Source organism: Thunnus thynnus, chromosome 5 (genome assembly GCF_963924715.1).
Source record: "Thunnus thynnus chromosome 5, fThuThy2.1, whole genome shotgun sequence".
Lineage (NCBI taxonomy): Eukaryota > Metazoa > Chordata > Actinopteri > Scombriformes > Scombridae > Thunnus > Thunnus thynnus.
The window spans coordinates 4,534,298-4,554,403 of NC_089521.1; the positions used below are offsets into that span (position 1 = coordinate 4,534,298).

General features: G+C 39.2%; 1 protein-coding gene across 3 annotated transcripts; it reads right to left on the reverse strand.

Moving 5' to 3' along the window:
• Positions 1-53: 53 nt before the first annotated feature.
• phaf1 (phagosome assembly factor 1) lies at positions 54-18,601 on the reverse strand. 3 transcript variants are annotated; one of them, XM_067588784.1, is made up of 17 exons: positions 18,467-18,601; positions 17,290-17,456; positions 17,020-17,102; positions 16,099-16,182; positions 15,641-15,684; positions 15,131-15,210; positions 14,831-14,925; positions 12,836-12,933; positions 12,220-12,332; positions 11,673-11,806; positions 10,970-11,053; positions 8,893-8,975; positions 8,619-8,662; positions 8,434-8,483; positions 6,135-6,193; positions 5,869-5,941; positions 54-5,584 (listed from the first exon to the last, which is right to left on the reverse strand). In XM_067588784.1, exons 2-17 carry the CDS (start codon positions 17,351-17,353, stop codon positions 5,489-5,491), a joined length of 1,284 nt encoding a protein of 427 aa, XP_067444885.1. In that variant the 5' UTR covers positions 17,354-17,456; positions 18,467-18,601; the 3' UTR covers positions 54-5,488. The 3 variants fall into 3 exon arrangements, with proteins under 3 accessions (XP_067444885.1, XP_067444886.1, XP_067444883.1); XM_067588785.1 differs by having other exon boundaries at positions 12,836-12,900; positions 17,290-18,601; XM_067588782.1 differs by having other exon boundaries at positions 17,290-18,601.
• Between the last annotated feature and the right edge of the window lie 1,505 nt (positions 18,602-20,106).

Consider the following 20,106-nt stretch of genomic DNA (forward strand, 5'->3'; position numbering starts at 1 on the left):
CCTAATCCTCTTTGCACTATGTGATTTTGTTATTGCCTTTTTCAGTGGACATGCTGAATAAGTCTACTTATTTTCATACACAAAGTTATAGTATTCAAAATATAAAACGCCACATTCCAATGAATTTCACAAGTTTTAATTAAGTATAACTGCCCCATTTCCAGAAATGGGCTTAAAATGTACTGTAAGTCCACAAAAAAAAAATTTGGAGGGGAATAAGGGAGATGGGCAACAGAACAGATGATACCAAGTACAGACAATACAAAGCGTTAATATGAGAGTATCATTACACTGAACTGAAGCTGTCCATTATAAATTACAACAATCTGATTATGACAATCATTCATTCTTCCATTAAATGAAAAAAAAAGAAAAACAGTTGAAATTTAAAAGCCACACAGACCTCCGGATTACATTTTTCACTTGTTTTTCCATCTTAAAACTTTTGAAAAACAAGGATGTGATATGTCCACCTGAGTTTGAGTGAGATTACCCATCACCCACCCTATAGCTCCTCTCTGGGCTGGGCTTACCAAACTGTACTGTAGAGTAAAGATTATAATTGCGTTCAACAGTGTTGAAGAGTTCCTTATATAAAACCAGTTTTTGGCTGGACCTACACTTGACAAAAGTTAGGTTTGGTTTAACCTGGTGTGTCTGTGGTGTTATGATTTTATCTAGTCAAAGGTGTGAGAAAAAGTTCTGAATCGAAAATTTACGTACATTCGCCCAAAGAAGTTTCTTAAGTTGCTTCATTCACTGCTGGCTCTACTTTTTCTGTTTTTACATATGATCTATGCCCCATCTGCTTCCAATGGAGCAAAGCTCAAGTTAGCTCTGAGATCTTTTTGGGCAATGACCAATTTATTCAAATCCAGTAGAGGGTGGAGGGAGACAAAAGAATGGTTTTCCTTCAGGTTTTAATTAAAATTCTTTGTCAGCATACATTCTAGTTTTTTTTTTTTTTTTTTCAGATAGCATCTTCTGTTTTTGGCGGGATCCCTCTGTGAAAATCATCTATTCTACAAGTGATCGGCTTAAAGACAATCATGACAAGCTTTTAAGGGTTGTGAACATTTGCACATTGTAGTGGGTGTTAAACCACATAAAACAGAGAGGAACAACAAAGTACAAAACATTAAGTTTGTTGTTTTGGGAAACCCAACCCAACCTGCCTTTCTCTGCGGAAAAATGTAAATGAGACGGCTGTAATACCACATTAGCTTGTTGCTATGCTCAGTGACACGCACACATACATACTGTACAATGATGCAGTTCCAATGCATTCTCAAATTGTATGTACAAGGAGATTCCTTTTTACAGAGGAGATAGAGACAGAAGTCAAAGACAGGCTCGGTGGGAGATGAGGCACAATGTTCAACAGTTTTGTGGTTTTTTTCTTCTTTTTTTCCTCATATTTACTTGCACAAAAGCAAGTTGTAAAATGTAAAGTAAAATGTTTGAATATAGCTTTCATAACAATTATAATACATCCGTTTCTCTATTTGAACCAAGATGTGGATAAACCAGAACAGGAGTAGGGAACATCATGTTTCCAAGTTAGGCAGACTTTCCTGGACAGCCATTGTTCTGAAACGTCTTAAACCTGGGAGCCCAATGACAAAAATTGGTTCATTTAATGGGACTTAAATCCTGAAACACCATTCTAGCTTTTGGGGTCTCAGTTTAAGAACCCAAGCCATGGAACATCCCTGTCTCCTGGTTTCGGAGACCACATAACATCACTTCGGAGTGAGTCTGGCTACAAGAAAGCTACAAGAAAGCCAAAGAGATATTTTTACTAGTGTAAACAAGAAAAATCAAAATCATGCCAAAGCTAGACTCCAAATCAGATTCTGTCCACATTACAAAAACATCTCTACCAGAGCTCTCTTCCTGTCCAAATGTGAAGAAGGATAATTGTTTTCCCTGCCTGTGTAAATACAGCGCTGTATTCACTGCTGTTCTGTGGATCAAACGTGAACACCCTGCAGCAGCAGTTCAAGCAGAGCTGAAGCGGGGCTGTCTGCTGATACCCAACACATCTGTGTTCTTGCAGCCTTAGCATTGCATGTGAAAAAGGTTCAATACTGAGTGGTCTGGAATAAAATTTAATTAAAAAAAACAAAAAACAATAAAACTTCCAGTGATTGTTAATGAGTCAGCTGTGAGCAGATGCTTCCTCCTGAGTTTTAAAATCTAATCAGAATCAAGGAGGAAATATTAAAGATACTCGGCCGGGGCCTGAGTCAGTTTGTGTCTGTGCCAAGCAGTTAGATCATGAAAATAAGAAGACAGCAGAATAAGAGCACACAACTATTTACAGCATTTTGTGCATCAACATATACTCAATAAGCATCAGGGCCCATATATGGGAAAATGGAAGAACAGCTCGAAATTTCTAAGAGATAATTAGAACTTGGCCTTCTTGTGGTAAATTGTACGGTAAGAAACCGCAGAACATCTGTCAAAAAACACTGAATTATTAAATAATCTAGTTAACCTTCTGACTTAAAGGTACGATACATGATGTTAACCATCAATGAATTGTAAAAGATTTGTACTCTTGAATTAGAATTCATCACAAACTTTGGGCTTGACACCTTGAGTCACTCTTCTAAAAAGTCCAAAAAGATCCAAAAAGTTGAAAAAAAGAAGCCGTTTGTGTGGTTGTGAGTTCTCAGTCATAGAAACTTACAAAATGAAAAATGAAACTGCTCTATACACCTCATGACAAAAGATCGTACCCGTTTTATGAAATTCTGTATCTTTTGCAAACCACCTGCAAGCAGCCAAACTGTTATTTACTGCTTTTAAGTCTGAACAAAGACAAATTTGTCTCTGGTTAACACTTGAAACATTATGTCATGTATACAGGCCCTGACTTCAACCCTGATGCCTTCACACACATATACATACAGATCATATATTCAGCAATAGTGAGAAAAATAAAAAAAAAACAAATGACATTTTATCAAGGGACAATAAAAAGCGAATGTGTGTATTACAATTAATACACTGTTTATTGAATTAATTAAAAAAAGAATTTAAATTCATATATTGGGATGGAGAGATGCAAACTGCAGTCACATGCTATGATGCAGGAATGACTGATGGTCTTCCCCATTTCCGAAATGGGTTCAAATGTACTGAATTCACAAAGAAATAATGGTAATTCTTTAAATTACAGCTCTCTGACGACAATAACCAAAGTACAATAAGACACTGACAAAAGGGACATACTAGTTGTTAGTATTGTTAATCCCCAGCTGTAACTGAATCTGGATGAAAGACAGCTGATTGGTTTTAAAACATTTACATCAGTCATCTATTCGTGTCTTGTGTAATTTACTGCCAGCAATTGCAGAAACCAAGAGCTGAATTTAGAGGCTTTACCACAGCGATGACTTTGATGTGCAGGTTTGAAACAAAAGATGCAACGGAAAGGGGGGACGGGCAACACGCTTACACTCTCTCCACAGGACACGTTTAGACGAGAGATTACAGTGATAATGTCAGCAGATCAAACGAAATCATCCTGAAACGTCTTTGGCTATAGCATTTGGCAATTCAACAAAGAAATAAACGCAGACATCACTGAGGGATGAATTGCAATGCATCAGTCAGGTATAGAGATGAAAGCGCGGAGGAGAGAGAGGGAGAAGAGTGCAACATGGAAGGCCTGACTGCACACAACCTCTTCTCTGTCCAAACGTATGGATAAAACACACACATTCACACACACCGCTATCTCTCCGAATTTGATCTATCTCTTGAGGATAGGGCACAATAAACCAATCAAGTAAAAGGGTGTGTATTAGTGCAAATGTAAACATTGATTTAAAAAAAAAAAAAAAAAAAGAACAACAACAACATGAAAATGGTGTGAATGAGTAAAACAGGGCAGAGAAAAACAAAGAAAACTGTGTGCCAAGTCTATGCCCCTCACAACATGCAGGACCATACTAGCGAATAAACAAAACAGGTTGCCAGTTTGTGCTTGTAATAGTTTCCTCTCATTCAAATATATCGGTCAAGTTCATGCAAATCCTTGTGTCTGTGTGCATGCCTGCATGTCTCCATGTTTGTGTTCGCTTAAAAGGCTAAAAAGATGAGCCAGCTGTCGTATTAGAAATATATGAGAACACACTGTAGTAGCGAGGGGATTGAAATGCCTGTGTGCTTGAATTACAGTCTGTTGAAATGTCAATTTAAAAATCAGCAGCCAAATGCATGCAGATGCTCCTTTAAGTGAGTGTGTGTTTGTGTCTGTGAATGTATGTCTGTGTAAGCAAGAAGTCAGACATGCTAACATCCGTTTGTGTGTGTTTACTGCTGTGTTGTGTGTGTGTGTGTGTGTTTGTGGGCGCCACTGAAGACAGTTGGAGGAAGAGTGTGTAGGAAGGTGGACGAGGAAGGTGATGTTGGATGTTTGGATCGTTCTATTTTAAGAGGCTTCACATCTGGTTGGACTGGCCCGGCCAGTAAGAAGCAGGGTTACATCCTGGGGCACGTCTCTCTCCAAACCCTGAGTGTGTTTGGTTCTTCTCTTTTACGACAAAAATCTTGATTCTCACGGGGTTTTTTTTGTTTTTGGTTTACAGTCCTCTGCAGCTTCCAATGTGTTTGGCTCTGATGGCTCTTGTTGGGTTGGTTTGGTTTGGTTCTCGCAGTTTGGATCTGTCCAGGTTTTGACTGAGCCAGTTCGGTCTGAATCTGAAGTTGTGGCAGGAAGTCAGGCGGTACTGGTTCAGCTGGCAGTGCGGTTGGTGGATGTGTATTCAGTGGGTCGAGCCAGCGTTTGTTTCGAGACTTTGGCCACAGCAGTTTTCAGTGATGGCTGTATTAACTCCACAACTCTATATTTGATGTTTTTGGGAGTTTCTGCAAGTGCATTTCATCACCACAATGTTATGGACGTTGTGGTCACATACAGGCTACCATTACATCTTACTGGTGGAAAATGGCATCCAAACTAGTCTGGACAAACTCTTCATCTGTGCTCCTGGGCGGATGCAGTCACTGGATGGAAACAGGAAACAGTTCAGCCCTACTAGAATGCAGATTTCTTCACCATGTCAGGTTGCAGAACCACTGTGATATTCACACTTCACCAAGAAATGATCTTATTGGTTTCATTTCAAAATGTCAATGCTCCAGCACTGCGACCGTGTCACCAAATCCTGGGCAGAGTCCTGGGATAGTCAGAGTTGGGTTGACCGGGCTGGGTGTGTCTGGTTAGACGAGTGATTCTTAGAACCCACCAGGGAAAAGTTGATTAATACGAGGTCGAATTTGGCTGTTCTGAATTATCCTAGGTGTTTGTTGTGTTTCTGTTCAGAAAGTAGCATCTGAGCTGGGCAAGAATAACTTTGTTGCTCTGGGTTAGATCTGCTTGGTTACGAATCTGGCTCTGGGTTAGAAGTTCAATCAGTAGAGGTACTAGATTCAGAACAGGCCAGAATGGGATGTGGTTCTGGTTACTTGTTCAGTGGGAACTACTACTGGACTCAGGTCGGGCTTGACTGGTGGTCCGTGGAGCACCATAGAGGGTCACTGATGCTATGTGGTTATTCTGCATCACCTGGGGAAGAAAAAAAAAAGATGTGTTAGAATGAATGGGTCATATATAAAAATATTTCAAACTATCTCTATTAATAACAGCCTCAAGTAGACTAAACAAAACGACCAGAACTCCTTTTCAAACAGAATTAGTTTTAAAGCTTATCTGTAATTTTAGTCCTGTAACACTGATTACATACAAATTAAAAATGTGTGTAAACCAGTGTGCAGTTTGCCATCTATAACTTAACACATATTGTAAACACTCCTATCAGTTAAATCTACAAAGATAGAATGCATTCTGACCTCAAAGATCATCCTCTGCAGTCCAAAGCAGAAGGTAGAGCCAAACGGGTTGGTGTTATTGGCTGACGAGGACCTGTTAAACACATACATCTGATTGTCAGTGGACACATATTTGGTTAATGTAAAAAACATCCAGTTTGCAGCTCTAATGTTGCATTTGTAAACCAGCGGCAACACTGAAATATGCTCTTAAATCATCTTAAAATAGAAATGTAGTAATGTGATCGACATTATCTGTGTATGCAAGATATTGTGCATTTCTTTACCTGTGGAGCACAACGGGTTTTTCCATTGGGTGACCCAGCAGTTCCTGAATCTGATCCCACTGACAGTGAAACACAAAAAGTTAAAAGACAATTTAAGAGACATGTTTTGTGGCAGTGGGTACAAAGGCTTGTTTATCCACTGCCAACACTGAATAAATTACAAGACCAACAGTTGATTCAAATTCTGTATCCTGTTTTCACTAAACCCAGCCATCATCTCAATAAAGATTTTCTTGAAGCAAAACTGGGATATAAAAGTGATATCACAAGACTTATATTTATATTCCTCTGTTGCAACATCAGAGATTGACTGTAGCTAGAGTATAAAAGAAAGAAGTCATATCATCCTACTTCACCAAAACTGAAGAGTTGCCAAATACAGGTCTGGGGCTAATTTAGTGATATAGCAAAATACAACATCTGGACCTCGAATGATATAACAATTAGTTGCTTTAATTACTCCTTATAAAACTGCTTATAAAACATTGCAAAATGGTTTAAGAGTGAAAACTGCATTGTTTAGGGCATTGTGTGCTTGCACAACCAGATGGAAACAAAGGGTCTTCACAGAGGCTGAGGAGACTCTGCAGGGACGTTTTGAGGCAACGGAGACTGGGAAGTGCTCTGCAGTCCCCATGGAGAAAATATTGACGACCTGACAGACTGCATTACATCATATATCCACTTCTGTGTGGACACTGTGGTCCTTACTAAGACTATACACTGTTTCCCCAACAACAAACTGTGAGTGTCCAAGGACATTAAGACCAAACTTGACTGGAAGAGAGAGCTTTCAGGAGCGGTGGTAGGGAAGAGTTAAGACTGGTACAGAGGAAGCTTAAAAATCAAGCTTGCAGAGGGAAAGGACTGCTACAGGAATAGACTGGAGAGGAAACTCAAATAGAATAACACCAGGGAGATGTGGAATGGGATGAGAGCCATCACAGGCCACAAACAAAAGAGGGACACAATGACAGAGGGGGCTGTGAACAGGGCCAACAACCTGAACCCCTTTAATAGGTTTGACACCTCTGCCCTTCCCTCTCCCGTCTGCACCAACACCCCTGCCCACCTTTTTTGACTTCTCCAGTGTTTTTAACATCATCAGACCATCATTACTGGGGAATAAGCTAATTGACTTGAATTGACTGAATTGCAGGTGGACACACCACTCATGGCCTGGATAACCAACTACCTCACAGGCCATCCACAGTATGTCTGGCTTCAGAACTGCTCCTTGGACACCTTACTGAGCAGCACTGGAGCCCCACAGGATACTGTCTTATCTCCCTTCCTCTTCACCCTCTGTAACTGTGACTATAGGTACAGATCAAAGTCGTGTCATCTGCAGAAATTATCTGATGACTCGGCTATTGTAGGCTGTGGGCCACCTACAGCTTAACATCACAAAGACTAAAGAGCTGGTCGTGGACTTCAGGAAGCAGAGGACACCCCTGTCGCCATCAAGGGGACTGATGTTGAGGTGGTTGAGGATTACACTTACCTGGGAGTATACATTGACAATAAACCTAAAAACCCTTTCAGTAAGGACAATAACATGTAACATTTCGTCATGTAACATTCTATGGGCTTAAACCGAACATGTGCAATAATTAATTATCTACTTTGAGTGCAATATCTGTAGAGGAAGCAGTATCTTCACCCCATCTGTTCTGCTTCTGCTATCAGTACTGTGGCCATCATTCTATCATTTCATATTAAAATAGACTGTCACTTTCAACCCATCACTGACAAATACGTACATTGTTCTATTTTGCACTGTCACATCCATGTCTATAGCTGCACTGTGCAAATATTTTATTCTATTTTTATTTTATTTTCATCTTTATTTTATTTTTATTCATTGTACATTGTATTTAGATCTTACTAAGAAATGTCTTTCTCTAAGCTTTGTTTCTGTTGAATCGAGGATGTTGATGGCACAAGAATTTCATTCAGGATTAATAAGGTTCTTTCTTATCTTCTTTTCTAGTGATGCAGAGACCAGGTTTTGGAAATAGTGATAACCATTACGGGAAATGATTGTCTGTCAGATGTATTTTTCCCTTAATTTTTATATTCCTTCAAAAAAACCAACCAAGCAAGACAAAAACCAGAGAAAAACAGCTGGAAAGTCATCTCCCCAAGGAGGCACAGAGTCCAGTGTTACTCACTGATAAAGACACTCGGCCAGGAGACCATGTTAGATCAATACAGCCCTACCACAGCACCACCTTGTGAATTTACAACAAAACACTGATCTCTGTGAAAAGATCTTTAAATCCTGTCTATGACTGACCTTGCTGTAGGTGGTTAATACGCAGTCCTTTGTCTGAGAATCAGCTCCATCTGACAGTGCAGAGGCAAAAATGGAGAAATAGACATTATTTAGTAGGATTAAAAAACAAAAAACATCACATTATTTAAGGTGACAAGAAAGGATCATTCTCCATGAGATAGATTTGTGACTGAAAAGTGTCTCACCTTTTTTGATGACTAGTGGAATCTTAAAGTCACATCGATGATATCTGCGATGAGGGAAAAGAACATAATCAGAAGCATAGAAAATTAAACAAAACAGAAATGCTACAGAGAAATTAGGTCTAATTTTATAAAATAACATCTGATCTGGATGTAAATAATTACACATAGATGATTCAGTATTATCAACTACGATGGAGAAAGACAGATGTTGAGAAAAGAATCATAAAGACAGAAAGACATACAGAAACAAGTGACCAGACAGCAAGATATTTACATATTGAAGTTGTAATGTCCAGGGTAGTTGGTATGGAGGACAAACTTCTTAACCAGGTGAGTTGTCGAGTCAAACAGGATATCCTGAAAAATAAGAAAATGCAACTGCAGTCCTATCTACTGTAAACAGTGGGAGAGTAAATGCAGATAGAGGGAGGGTGACAACGCCACAGCCATTAATATGAGGTATTACCAGCTGAGCACGAAGCAAATACAGAGTTAGGAGCTCAAGCTTCAGATCTAAACAGTGGCTGCTGAGGGACACATGAGTACATCTTCTTTACTCTCCAGCCCAGATTGTCCAAACAGCTCTGGGGAATTAAGATAGCGACCCAAAAGGTCACTGGCTAAAAATCTTTTAAAATCAAAATCCGGCTGACAGACAGACACAGACTAAAGACAGACCTATATCTGACAAAGATTTGGTCCAAAAAACACCAACTCAGAAGATATTTTTGTTACTTATCATTTCTATGAAGTGACCAGAAAAACAGAAACCCTTGTACTCTGTATTGCAATACAACAGTCCTGTAATAAATACTTCCCTGAAGCTTACTTGAGACTATACTGCCAACTGCTACACTCACACACTTCACTTCCAACAACTCACTTGATCAGCACACACATGCATTACAGGGATTGTCACAGATACAACTCTCTCACAGAAAAAAAAAGCACAAATCTGTACACACTTTGGCTGAGTTGTGAAACAACAACCTTGATAATATCCTTCCTCTGTCAGTTGATGGTAAAAAAATATCACATGACCATTCACGTACACTGGGCATGTGCATGCCAGTGTAAACACTGATAAACGAGCAGGAAAGTCAGTAAATCAGTCTGCATTGATCTATAAATGAATGTTGGTGACTCTTCTAGTATCTGCTGTCCACAGCTGCTTTATACTGTATAAAAAGCTTCTCCTTCAGTTCATTAAATCCCTGCAGCATCTGAAGGCAGCAGAACTGATATGTTGATAAATCTGCAGCCTCTGAGAAACGCAGTGCTGTTACGCACCGCTATTCACTGTGTTTACTTTCATTAAATCACCTGATGACACCAGGCTGCTACAGTATAACCACACACACCTCTACACAAATCACACTGGTCAATTATAACTTGATAATCTGCTTCTTTTTTTTATGACGGAGTTGTCGGGGCTCATCAGCCTCTTTTCTAACTTTCTTTTCTGCAAAGTAGTGTCTCATGTTTTATCGTTGAAACACACTGAAATGCAAACGCTGTTGTGTAACATTAATTACTAAACTATGTGACTGTGTACGAGGTGTGATACATAAGAATTATTGCTGAAATAGAGTCAGTCCGACATAATTATATAAACAGCTTCACCAAATCAATTTCTGTATTTTTTATTTCTATTGTTAGTATAGTAACTAACTGATGAAAAAACTACTCCATCTGTCTTTGGGTGTAGATTTGTGGTGATGTGTGTTCATGTTGTGACACTCTGAACCATCCAGACATTTCCTGAAGGAAAGCTTTCTGTTTCAACTGTTTCAGACCTATGAGAGCAGTAATGTGACTGGCTGAGAGAGTATTTAATAATCACTACACTCTCTGATCTATATTCACCTTCACTCAGCCCCTTTGCACGTTTTGCTGCTGCACAAAAATGAACCAAAATAGGTGTGCATAGAGACGCCACACAGCCCATGCACCTCTGTGCTTGGCATTTATTATTCAAATTTCAAATGAGGGCGCAATGCATGCTTTTGCATCCATGTAGAACCAGGCCGGTCTACGTCATCGTTTTCAAGTCTCTGTTTCAGGGGTTTGAAAATGCTGGAGTAGTGTGGACGCTAAGCGTAAATGTAGCAAGAGTTATGCATTTTAAAACAAGAATGATAAGTGTGGACAGGGCCCGAGTCAATTACTTCCTCTAACCTAGACTTCCCAAGATGGTTTGCAAATTCAAAAACAGGCACACTTACATGTTCAAATAACATTCAACATAAAATCTCTGAAAAAATTACTGTATGCATACAATCATGTTAAAAAACACTGACACAATAGTATACCAACTTCTACATGCACGAGCCCAGGCTGAGCTTACGTACCACTCCGAGGGTGAAGTAGTTGAAGAAGTAGTCATTACATTTTGAAGGAACCTGCTTGTGAGGTGACGGAGAGTGGATCTTCATCTAAAATAAACCAGCACACACAAAGACTTATAAATGACGATACATGTTTTCCCCACGATTAATGGGGATTATTGCCTATTTTCATGTTCGACAGATATGGAGAAGCATTAACGTTTATGTGGAGTTGTGTTTCTGGCCACATGACAAATGTATGTCCAATATTCACTCTTGTTTTAGCTCAGGTTCTTTAGCTGCTAAAATGTCCAACTTTCTTAACCAGCTTAACCACCAAAACAACAATCTGAAAGACACTAGAAAGTTATACAGAGGTTCAGAGAATATTTAGTAATTTATTAAACTGTCAGTGCTATTTATGATTACTTTATTTTTAGACAATTAGGGCTGAATGTGTTGTACTTTATGATTTCTTGTGAAGGCGCATTGAAGAGGTGAAACCTAACTACTGAGAAGAAGGCTAGCACCTAGCATGTAAAATGTAGCATGTCAGTAGGTAACGGACTAAATTAGTTTGGTTTAAAAACCAAAGAACCCCAGGAGGGTGAAATCGAGCTGTCACAGGATAGGATGTAGATCAGAACAGAGCTGAGAAAAAGCAATACAAGTAATTCCAACAACAACAACAACAACAAGTAAAGTGAATGAAAAAGAGTTCTCCCACCTTGTCCTCAGACTTGTAGAAGACTTTATGTGGTGAGCCCAGAGCACCCAGTACATCCTGACAGGAATCTCCAAAGTAGATGCTTCTCTCTAGGGATCTCACTTTAGCATCAGTCATCCCACCAGGACCACAACCTGCAAAATGACAAGAAAATGACAAACAGCAGTTCAGAGAACAGTGAGCAGCTACTGTAGATACACATGGTCCAGCTGGGTACCAGCAGCCAAGTCTGTGTTTGTCCTTGTTAGAGTTTCACAATTTAAAAAAAAAAAAAGAAGTTAAATATTGAGATATTAGTTTGCAGTGATGACAGGCAAATTTTGCAATTTAAAAATATTTGGTTTGGATTTCCTGTTTTTACTTCAACTCTCCAGCAGAATTACAAATCCTGGTACAATTGTTATGGAAAGTCTGGAGGCAGGAGATGAAAACCCACACCCTGTTAATCAAAATGTAGATGTGAGGAAAAATACTTTCAAGTCTCGCTATAAACATGGAAGTCACACATCCCTCTAGAGGCACACACACACACACAGACATATGTTACCAGCAGTGAGGAGGCGGAGTTTGAGCCCCAGAGGCCCTGCATGATCTCTCAGGACATCCACGCATTCTGCATAGATGTTACCAAGGAAACAAGCTAAGGGCATCGCCGGAGCTCTGAAGACAGAGAGAAGAGGGTGTGTGTCAGTTGTTTCTTATTATATCTGAGGTTTTAATTTTGTGTTTCTTATTGTTTCTGTATTCTTTCTTTTTGTTGTTGTCCTTGACACATTTTTTAGTTTGTTACATGTGGAACTGTCAAAATAATAACCTAATGTAATGTGGTTTTATCTGGCCACATGGGAGCATTAATATTAAAATTGTACTTACTGATTGACATGTAAAAAACACACTAAATTAATAGCCAGTAAACAATGAGCATCTGCTGCTCTCAATATGGTTTGCGTTTAACTGTTTGTTCTTCTTATAGAGTCTGGTATACCTACATGCTGCCACTTGCAGAAATAATATGTTACGGTCCCATTTGTTTGTTACTTACAAGATACATGTGGCACATGTTAGCAAACTCCGATGGAGATTAAAATCTAACGTTTTCTATCATTAAAATAATAAACTCTGAGCATTTTGCAGCCTTGGTAGAGGCACAGCATGTTTGTTACCTTGTTTCTTGCAGGTTGTTGCCAGTGTAGATGTGCATCCTCTTGACCATAGCGCCGTGCGGAATCTGCAGGGAGGCCAAACCCATGGCAAAGTTAGGCTGCCAAGGCAAAACAACTGGGAGTAGTACAGGACTGGTGTGTTTGCGTGTGCACGTACACATCAAAAACACAATGCACAACAAACATTTCTCAAGCACAGAAAGATATGATTAAATGTGATAAAGCACAGAGAAGTTAAGTGTCTTATAACTCACTGACTGACTTAACACTGACGTTTCAGTGGGAGAAAAATGCTGATTGATGATTCTGTATTTTAATACAACTTGGATCTCTGTCAGGTAGGAACCTTTAATCTGGAAAGGTCCAATATCCAATGAGAATTCATTATGAGTCAGCAGTTGTAACTTCACTTTTGTGATGATTTTTTGTTTTATTTCCAAGTTGCTATCACCACGTTCAATCCAGAGGAAAACATTTACTCAGATACATAAGCAGGAGAGATGCAAAAAGGCTGCATTTTTTAAAACGTTTTCAGAATTTTATGGTGTGTTAACATTTTCAGCATTAATTGAATTTATGTTTTAGCTGAAAATATTTTTTTTTAAAAATCAGTAACCACCATTTGTAGAAATGACTTAAGCAACTAACTCTGTAGTGTATGAGATTATAAATTGTACCATTCAGTCTGAATTTTATACTCAAACTGAATGTTACAAATTCCAAGTTTACAAGATGTTTCCTTCTGTAATTATGTGGCATTGTATAGATTTACTGATATTAACAAAATGTGGAAAAGACAAAAGGGTCTGAATAAGTTCTGAACATAATGAAATATAAACCCTGGAGTGTTTTTATTTATTGTCAGTACTCTGAGTCAGCTTTACCAAAAACACTCAACTCACAGAAACCTAGACACATCCGTCTGTTATCTTTAGCTCATGATAAACAGGAAACTACAGCTGAATGTTGAACTTTTGAAAACAAAATGCAAATATTTCAACTTTAACCATCAGCAGAAGCTACCATGTTCGCATATGGAGACAACAATAAGCTACGAGCAAGCACAAGCTGCTGCTGCTTCAGTGAACCAAACAAAACCATTCAACCAACTCAACATGCAGCTCGGGGCACGTTGGAAGGTTTTGGAAATACACAATGCAGTTATTATCATATCAGAGATATATCGGAGCAGTATGTTGAACCCAGGCCAAATGGATAAAGCAAAAAGATGTGATAAGCTGCATGAAACTTGTCAATGGTGTGTGAAGTCAGCTGAGGTGAACTAAACATCTGAAAGGCAGTAGTAAAAACATCACTGCATGATTTGCGCTTTCACAGTAGCAGACTGCAGTACGGAGCAGACGGCAGAGCAGCTGGTTCATAACACGCATCACCCCTGACATCACAGCTGTACGGTGCAGACATCCACAAGGAGGTCTGACTAATCATACGAACAGCAATCCAAACACAAAGCTACAAGTGTATCTGGAAGTATAAACGTGCAGTTTGCAGACTGTCATAATTTGACCATATTGTCATCTTGTCTTGAATGTCTGTATTGTTGGCTGCTGGGTGCCCACTTTGTCTTGGAGAAATCAATTATGAACGCATGTTGCCTGAGCTAACCCGAGTCCCTGAACTCCCTACTGCAGTCCGATTTTTTTACTGATTACATAACACTGTAATGTTTCTTTGACATCTCAACAGAATTCGTGCATTTTGAGATCTATTAAAGTTCTTTACAGTGTTTCAGACAAAAACATGCATGCAGTCACCTCCTGTTAGATTAATGAGAGCTCTTTGTTCAAAATAAGATAACAAATCACATCCCTGATCATCACTTATTAGGCAAACATGAGGCTTGACCTCAGACTGTCTACATGAAGGGTAATTACCTAAATCACAAGGCTGCCCTGATTCCTCACGGAGGTAAAGAAACAACCACTCAGCCCTTTTTGAAGTGGCTGACGAGCAAATCGATCGAAACGTTCTCACCTCGTATTTTGGAGCTTCTTTCCATGAGTCCAGTTGGAAGGAGAAGGACAGTCCTCGGAAGTTGAGATGGAACAACTGCTCTGCTGCATTGTAAACTGGGCGGTGAGAGGGGAGGAGGAAGAGACTTCATAAAATATACAAGTGAGATTAAAGGCGGGTTTCTGCATGCGAGTACACATACGACACCGAGTTTTACACTGTAAGAGGAGTACAAGTGTGTCTATGTTACCTCTGTTTTCTATTTCATGGTGTTTTTAATGAGAAAACATCCTACGTGTGTGTGTGTATGTGTGTGTGTACCTCCAGGGTGCGTAGCTCCAAATGACTGGTCTATTTGCTCAATTGTGGGGGCAATGGCCTGAGAGTTAAAATGGACTCCACTGAAACGCAACACACACGCGCGCACGCACACACACACACACACGCACACACACACACAGTCAGTCAGTGTTAACTCTATAAACATTCACACAGGCATTACTTGAGAAGCTATTGTCAGCGATGTGAAATGGATTTCAGTGAAAACATGCACACAGAGTAAACATTAATACACCTTAATGCAGACCTGCTCCATTATTAGTAGTTAAGTAGTAACTGTATGCCCATCTGCGAGGAGCTATGGCTTGGAGATGAAAGTGGTCTCCGTGGCAACATAAAAATGTACAGTGTATACAGTACATACAATAGACATTATACAGATTAGTGCCTGTAGATTAAAGCCATACATGGTTTTCATCCTGGTGAGATCAGGTGTTACTCAACGGGTTTGTATAACCTTTATCTTAATTTTGCAAATATATTTCTACTCACCAGTATTTCAACTTGACTTTGCTCAGGTCATACACTTCAATCACCTGTCACAACAGACAGATGAAAAGAGTTAAGCAGGTACAAGACAAATGGTGAGTTAAATGTGATTACACAAGGAGGTCAAGGGAAGGGAGGCCAGTATCTTTGCCAATTATCTAGAAATGGGGGCAAATTTTGCAACTGTGGTAAGCTGCTAACTGGAGAAATACCACAGCTCTCTTTTGCTGATATCCAGTGTGGAACTCCAAATAACAGTTGTTAGAAATCCTATTCTGATTTAAGTATTGTATACTTGTCATATCCAGATTTAGCCTTATATTAAGAGGTAATGTCTTTAGAGACTCCTTTAGGGGGATGGCAGCACAAATACATTAAATCTGGTCTTCCAGCTTGAGTCTCAGTGTGCACACATCACTGGTTCTGTTTCACTAACCCCCCTAAAATCAACACATTTTCACCTTGAGTCTCTGATTTGTGGCATCAAACAGCAGTTTAATCCCATCCTGAGTCAAGTTCAGTATGAGGTCATGGCCGAGTGGCGTCTGGAGGGGAGATAAACAAATTCATTAACAGAGAGACATGAGGACATGCCCTCATGCACATACTTGATTGTTAAGGGCCAGTATTTTAGGGTTTTAAAAAACATCACACAGGCTAATATAGCTCATATCTATTTTTATATACACACACACACACACACACACACAACATAAACAACTTTTTTTTTTTTATTAAGATCACTTAATTTTTTAAAGGCCCTGAAAACCTATGTTCACAATCTGCTTCTTGTTATGAGCAAAAGGGTCCAGCATGAACATTTTATACTAAATTAGTTAACAGTTTTGGTTATTTCACATGAGAGATTTTTGTTTTTGTCAGCGCTCTCCTCACTGGTGTGAAGTGGGCAAGAAAAAGGTGTGATGTCACGCATTTTGGTACATCAATCAGGATTCAGCAACATTTAAATCAGAACGTGATGACAGTGGTGAGGTTCTTTGCTTATGTTGCGAGGCCACTGTCAATCCAATCTGATCAAAATACACCTGCATAATGCTGAGACAGCAGATTAACTGAGTTTAAACGGCACCTAAAGATGCTTTTTGTAATTCTGATGGAGTTTAGTCATGAATAAATATTTTGATCAATATCAAATCTTTGGCATTTCTGTTCTGACATTTCTTGTTACTTACATTTTTTGTTACTAATATAATCTAACTAAAAACTTAATACAAATATTGGCAGGTTGTAAAACAGCTGGAATTACTGCACACAGAAAAACAGTCACATGAAACTTGTACAAGCTGATTCACATTTTGTATGTGTGTGGGTGAGTGAGTGAGCGAGCGAGTGAGCGAGAGAGAGACATTTGGCCATCTTACCTGTTCACTGTATAGCACCTGGACATTTTTGATGATGCGGCAGTGTTTCTGCAGAATAGAGATGGCCTGGGCCAATGGCATCCCTGAAAACACACAGACATGCGCCCCCACACACACACAAATCAGGGGAAGCAACTGTATTTCTTGTATAGCCTTAGCCCTCAACAGTAAAAACAATAACATGAACATGCAATGTCTGTGTATTTTAGATGAATCAATTGCTCTTAGTCTATTTTTAAGCAGTATATGCACGTGTGTTGTGATACCTACCTAAGGCGAATTCCCATTGCTCATTTCCTAGTGATCTCTCAGGCACCACCTCCAGATCCAGCATTGGCAAGTAGTGGGGGGCAGCTCACCTCACCTCAAGACACAATGGGACCCTCTGAGAGACCCTCTCTCTGTCTCTTTCTGCTTGTCTCTCCCTGATCACAGCACTGTCTCACAACAGTTTCAGACAGCTACTTTAATTCATAACTCTACAGCAAAACACTTATTTCTCTAAAGCCACCAAATTCATGAGTGTGATCATTAAGCAGCCACTCCGTCTATGGGTTACAGTAAAAAGTGTCCACTTGATCACATGTCATATATTGTTGACGTTAAAACGGTACCAAAGTAGAATGATACGATGTATTAAACATATAAAATGATATCCACAGCGGCACCTACGGCTGAACACTTAACGCTCACTAAGATACATACGTTTTAAATAACAAGTTCCTCTGCAAAGGCTGACAAGCTTGCACACAAACAAATTACGCAACCTGCCAGCAAACTTAAACCGCACAAGGCCAGCTGTCAGTCAAACTATTGCTTGTTTGTGTGGTTTAGAAATCGATACGGATAAAAAAAACAACAACCCGAATACAATCAATGCAAAGTCTAGAATAAACAGACAGAGAGGACAATCTTCTTCAACAGCCAGAGACGTCTCCAACAGGCTTCAATATTACAGACTGACCATCAGCTTGTTTGGCTAGTGTTGTGTCCTGTGTTTCCAAACAGACCATCTAGTCCAGTGACAAACGGTTAAAAAAATACAGAGGCACGAAAATAATGTCTCCAAACCCGACTATTCTGACTGTTAGCTCTCGTTATCTGTCGCTGTCGGGCGGTTACGAAAAGCATCAAAGCTTTGACAACAAGACTGTTTATTTGCGCTATCTGGGCTAACGTTAGCTCACGGGCTAGCTGCCCTTCACGTAATGGCAATGAAGTATAAATATAAATAACGTGTATGAAGAGACAAATATCCCTAAATTCAAGACAAAGAAAATGAATTTTGCGGTTCAGACTGGCACGACATAAACAAAGAAAGCCTGTTTTTCTTTCTTCCCTTGAGCGGACGGTTGGAGCTAACGTTAGCTCTTCTGCCGCTAGTGCGCTGATTCAAAGTCCTCGCTTCCCTTGTTACTCATAAGCCCGTCAGCATGTAAATGCCCACCGTGTCCCTTTCTCTGTGTCTTCAATGTCAGGAGCAGATAAAGAGCGACACAGTGTCCAAACAACGGCAACTTCAGGCATCAACAACAGCCAGCTGGATCAGCTGATAATTCAACTTCCTGTGTTCGACGCAGTGTCTCGGTTGGCGTGATGACGTCATAGTCAGCTGACACAGCGGACCAAGCGCTGGCTGCAAAAACCTGAAAAGATCAATTTAATGAGCGAGCATGGTAAAAGGTGGCCTTAATGTTCTGGACTTCACCACACTAAATCCAACACCTTCAAAATTAATTGGATCAGGCGTTACTTCAAGTGTCAGACCTCCTTATGGAATCTTATTCCCCACTATGTCTTCTCCTGATCTTAAGTTTATGTTGTTATGCACTTAAAATGTTGACAAAATTCCCCTCAAGCCTTTTTTTTATTCCATAAACAAATACTACTGGCATGGTGTTTCATTTACAAGCATAATTTCACTCCTCACAGGTTTTTAAAAAAAAAATCTGGAACAATACATATATTTTGTATAAAAATAAATCTATTTTTGCAACAGTGGTTTAGTAATACTATTTTAATTTTGAGGCAGTTTTTCAACCACATAATTATGTTGAATTTATTCAACACCATGGAATCCCTGTTTCACCAAAGGATTGCTCACTTGTCTTTTATGCTGTTCCCTCCGGTATCATTTCGCTTTTTAAAGATTTTAAGGGAAATGGCAATCATCCCTGTTATATGCAGCTGAAACAACTGTTGGGAAACTTGTTTTTCATGGCAAACTAAAAATAAAAATAAAGCAATCTGTCAGCTTTTTCAGCAATACATCATAAGCACACTGTCTGCCTTATCATATTGGTCCAAATTTGTTGGAGATATTTATTGGGAAAGACTTTGGCCATTGCTCCATAAGTTGTTTTTTCAGGGGTTTTTTACCAACAGAGTCAAAGAGATATCCTTTAAAATGCTTCACAGGTTTTATACAACTAATCATTATTTGCAGAAAGACATTGATGTAAATTGTACCTTTTATGGGGAGCTCAGAGGAACACTGGTACATTTATTTTGGTGTTTGGCCCACATACAAAGCAACTGTGAAGTAAATTGTCACGATTTATTGCTGATCATACTCTCATTTCTTATTACTTTGGAAAAATGTATTGTTTGGATTCACTGAAAATGACACAAGTCTCTGTTCGCAGTTCTATCTGATTCATTTGCTTACTATTTTGACCAAATTTTATATTCACAAATCCAAATTCTTAAGCAAAGAGCTGACTGTCTATATCAAACAATACATTTCTTCAATTTCTGAAGGTACAAACAAAAAAGCTGTCACAATGTATGACCACTGTAAGCTTTACAATATATTTATTTTAAATTTGTTTTTCTTACAACCTTTAGTCACCCTGGCATGTTTGTGATTGTAGACTTAAGTTGTAGACACAAGGTGCTGTAAACTTGTTGTATACTTGTACTTATTCAAATACTTGAATAAAGCTAAAAAAAAAAAAAAAAAGAAAAAGAAAAGGAGCGGCTGTGATTTTTATAGTGGATTGGAAGAAAGCTTTGTCTGTTCCCTACAATTACTGTGTCATAATTCCCTACAAAAGTTTTCCCCTTAAAGGTTCTATACATAGAATT

Bases quoted from the DNA above. Each gene is read 5' to 3' on its own strand.
- phaf1 (XM_067588784.1), bottom strand. From the start codon at position 17,353: ATGCTGGATCTGGAGGTGGTGCCTGAGAGATCACTAGGAAATGAGCAA. The intron at 11,054-11,672 runs GTGGGAGAACTC...GGTTTATTTTAG, and splicing joins TCTACAAGTCTGAGGACAAG to ATGAAGATCCACTCTCCGTC. The intron at 8,976-10,969 runs GTACGTAAGCTC...CTTATTTTTCAG, and splicing joins ACTACTTCACCCTCGGAGTG to GATATCCTGTTTGACTCGAC.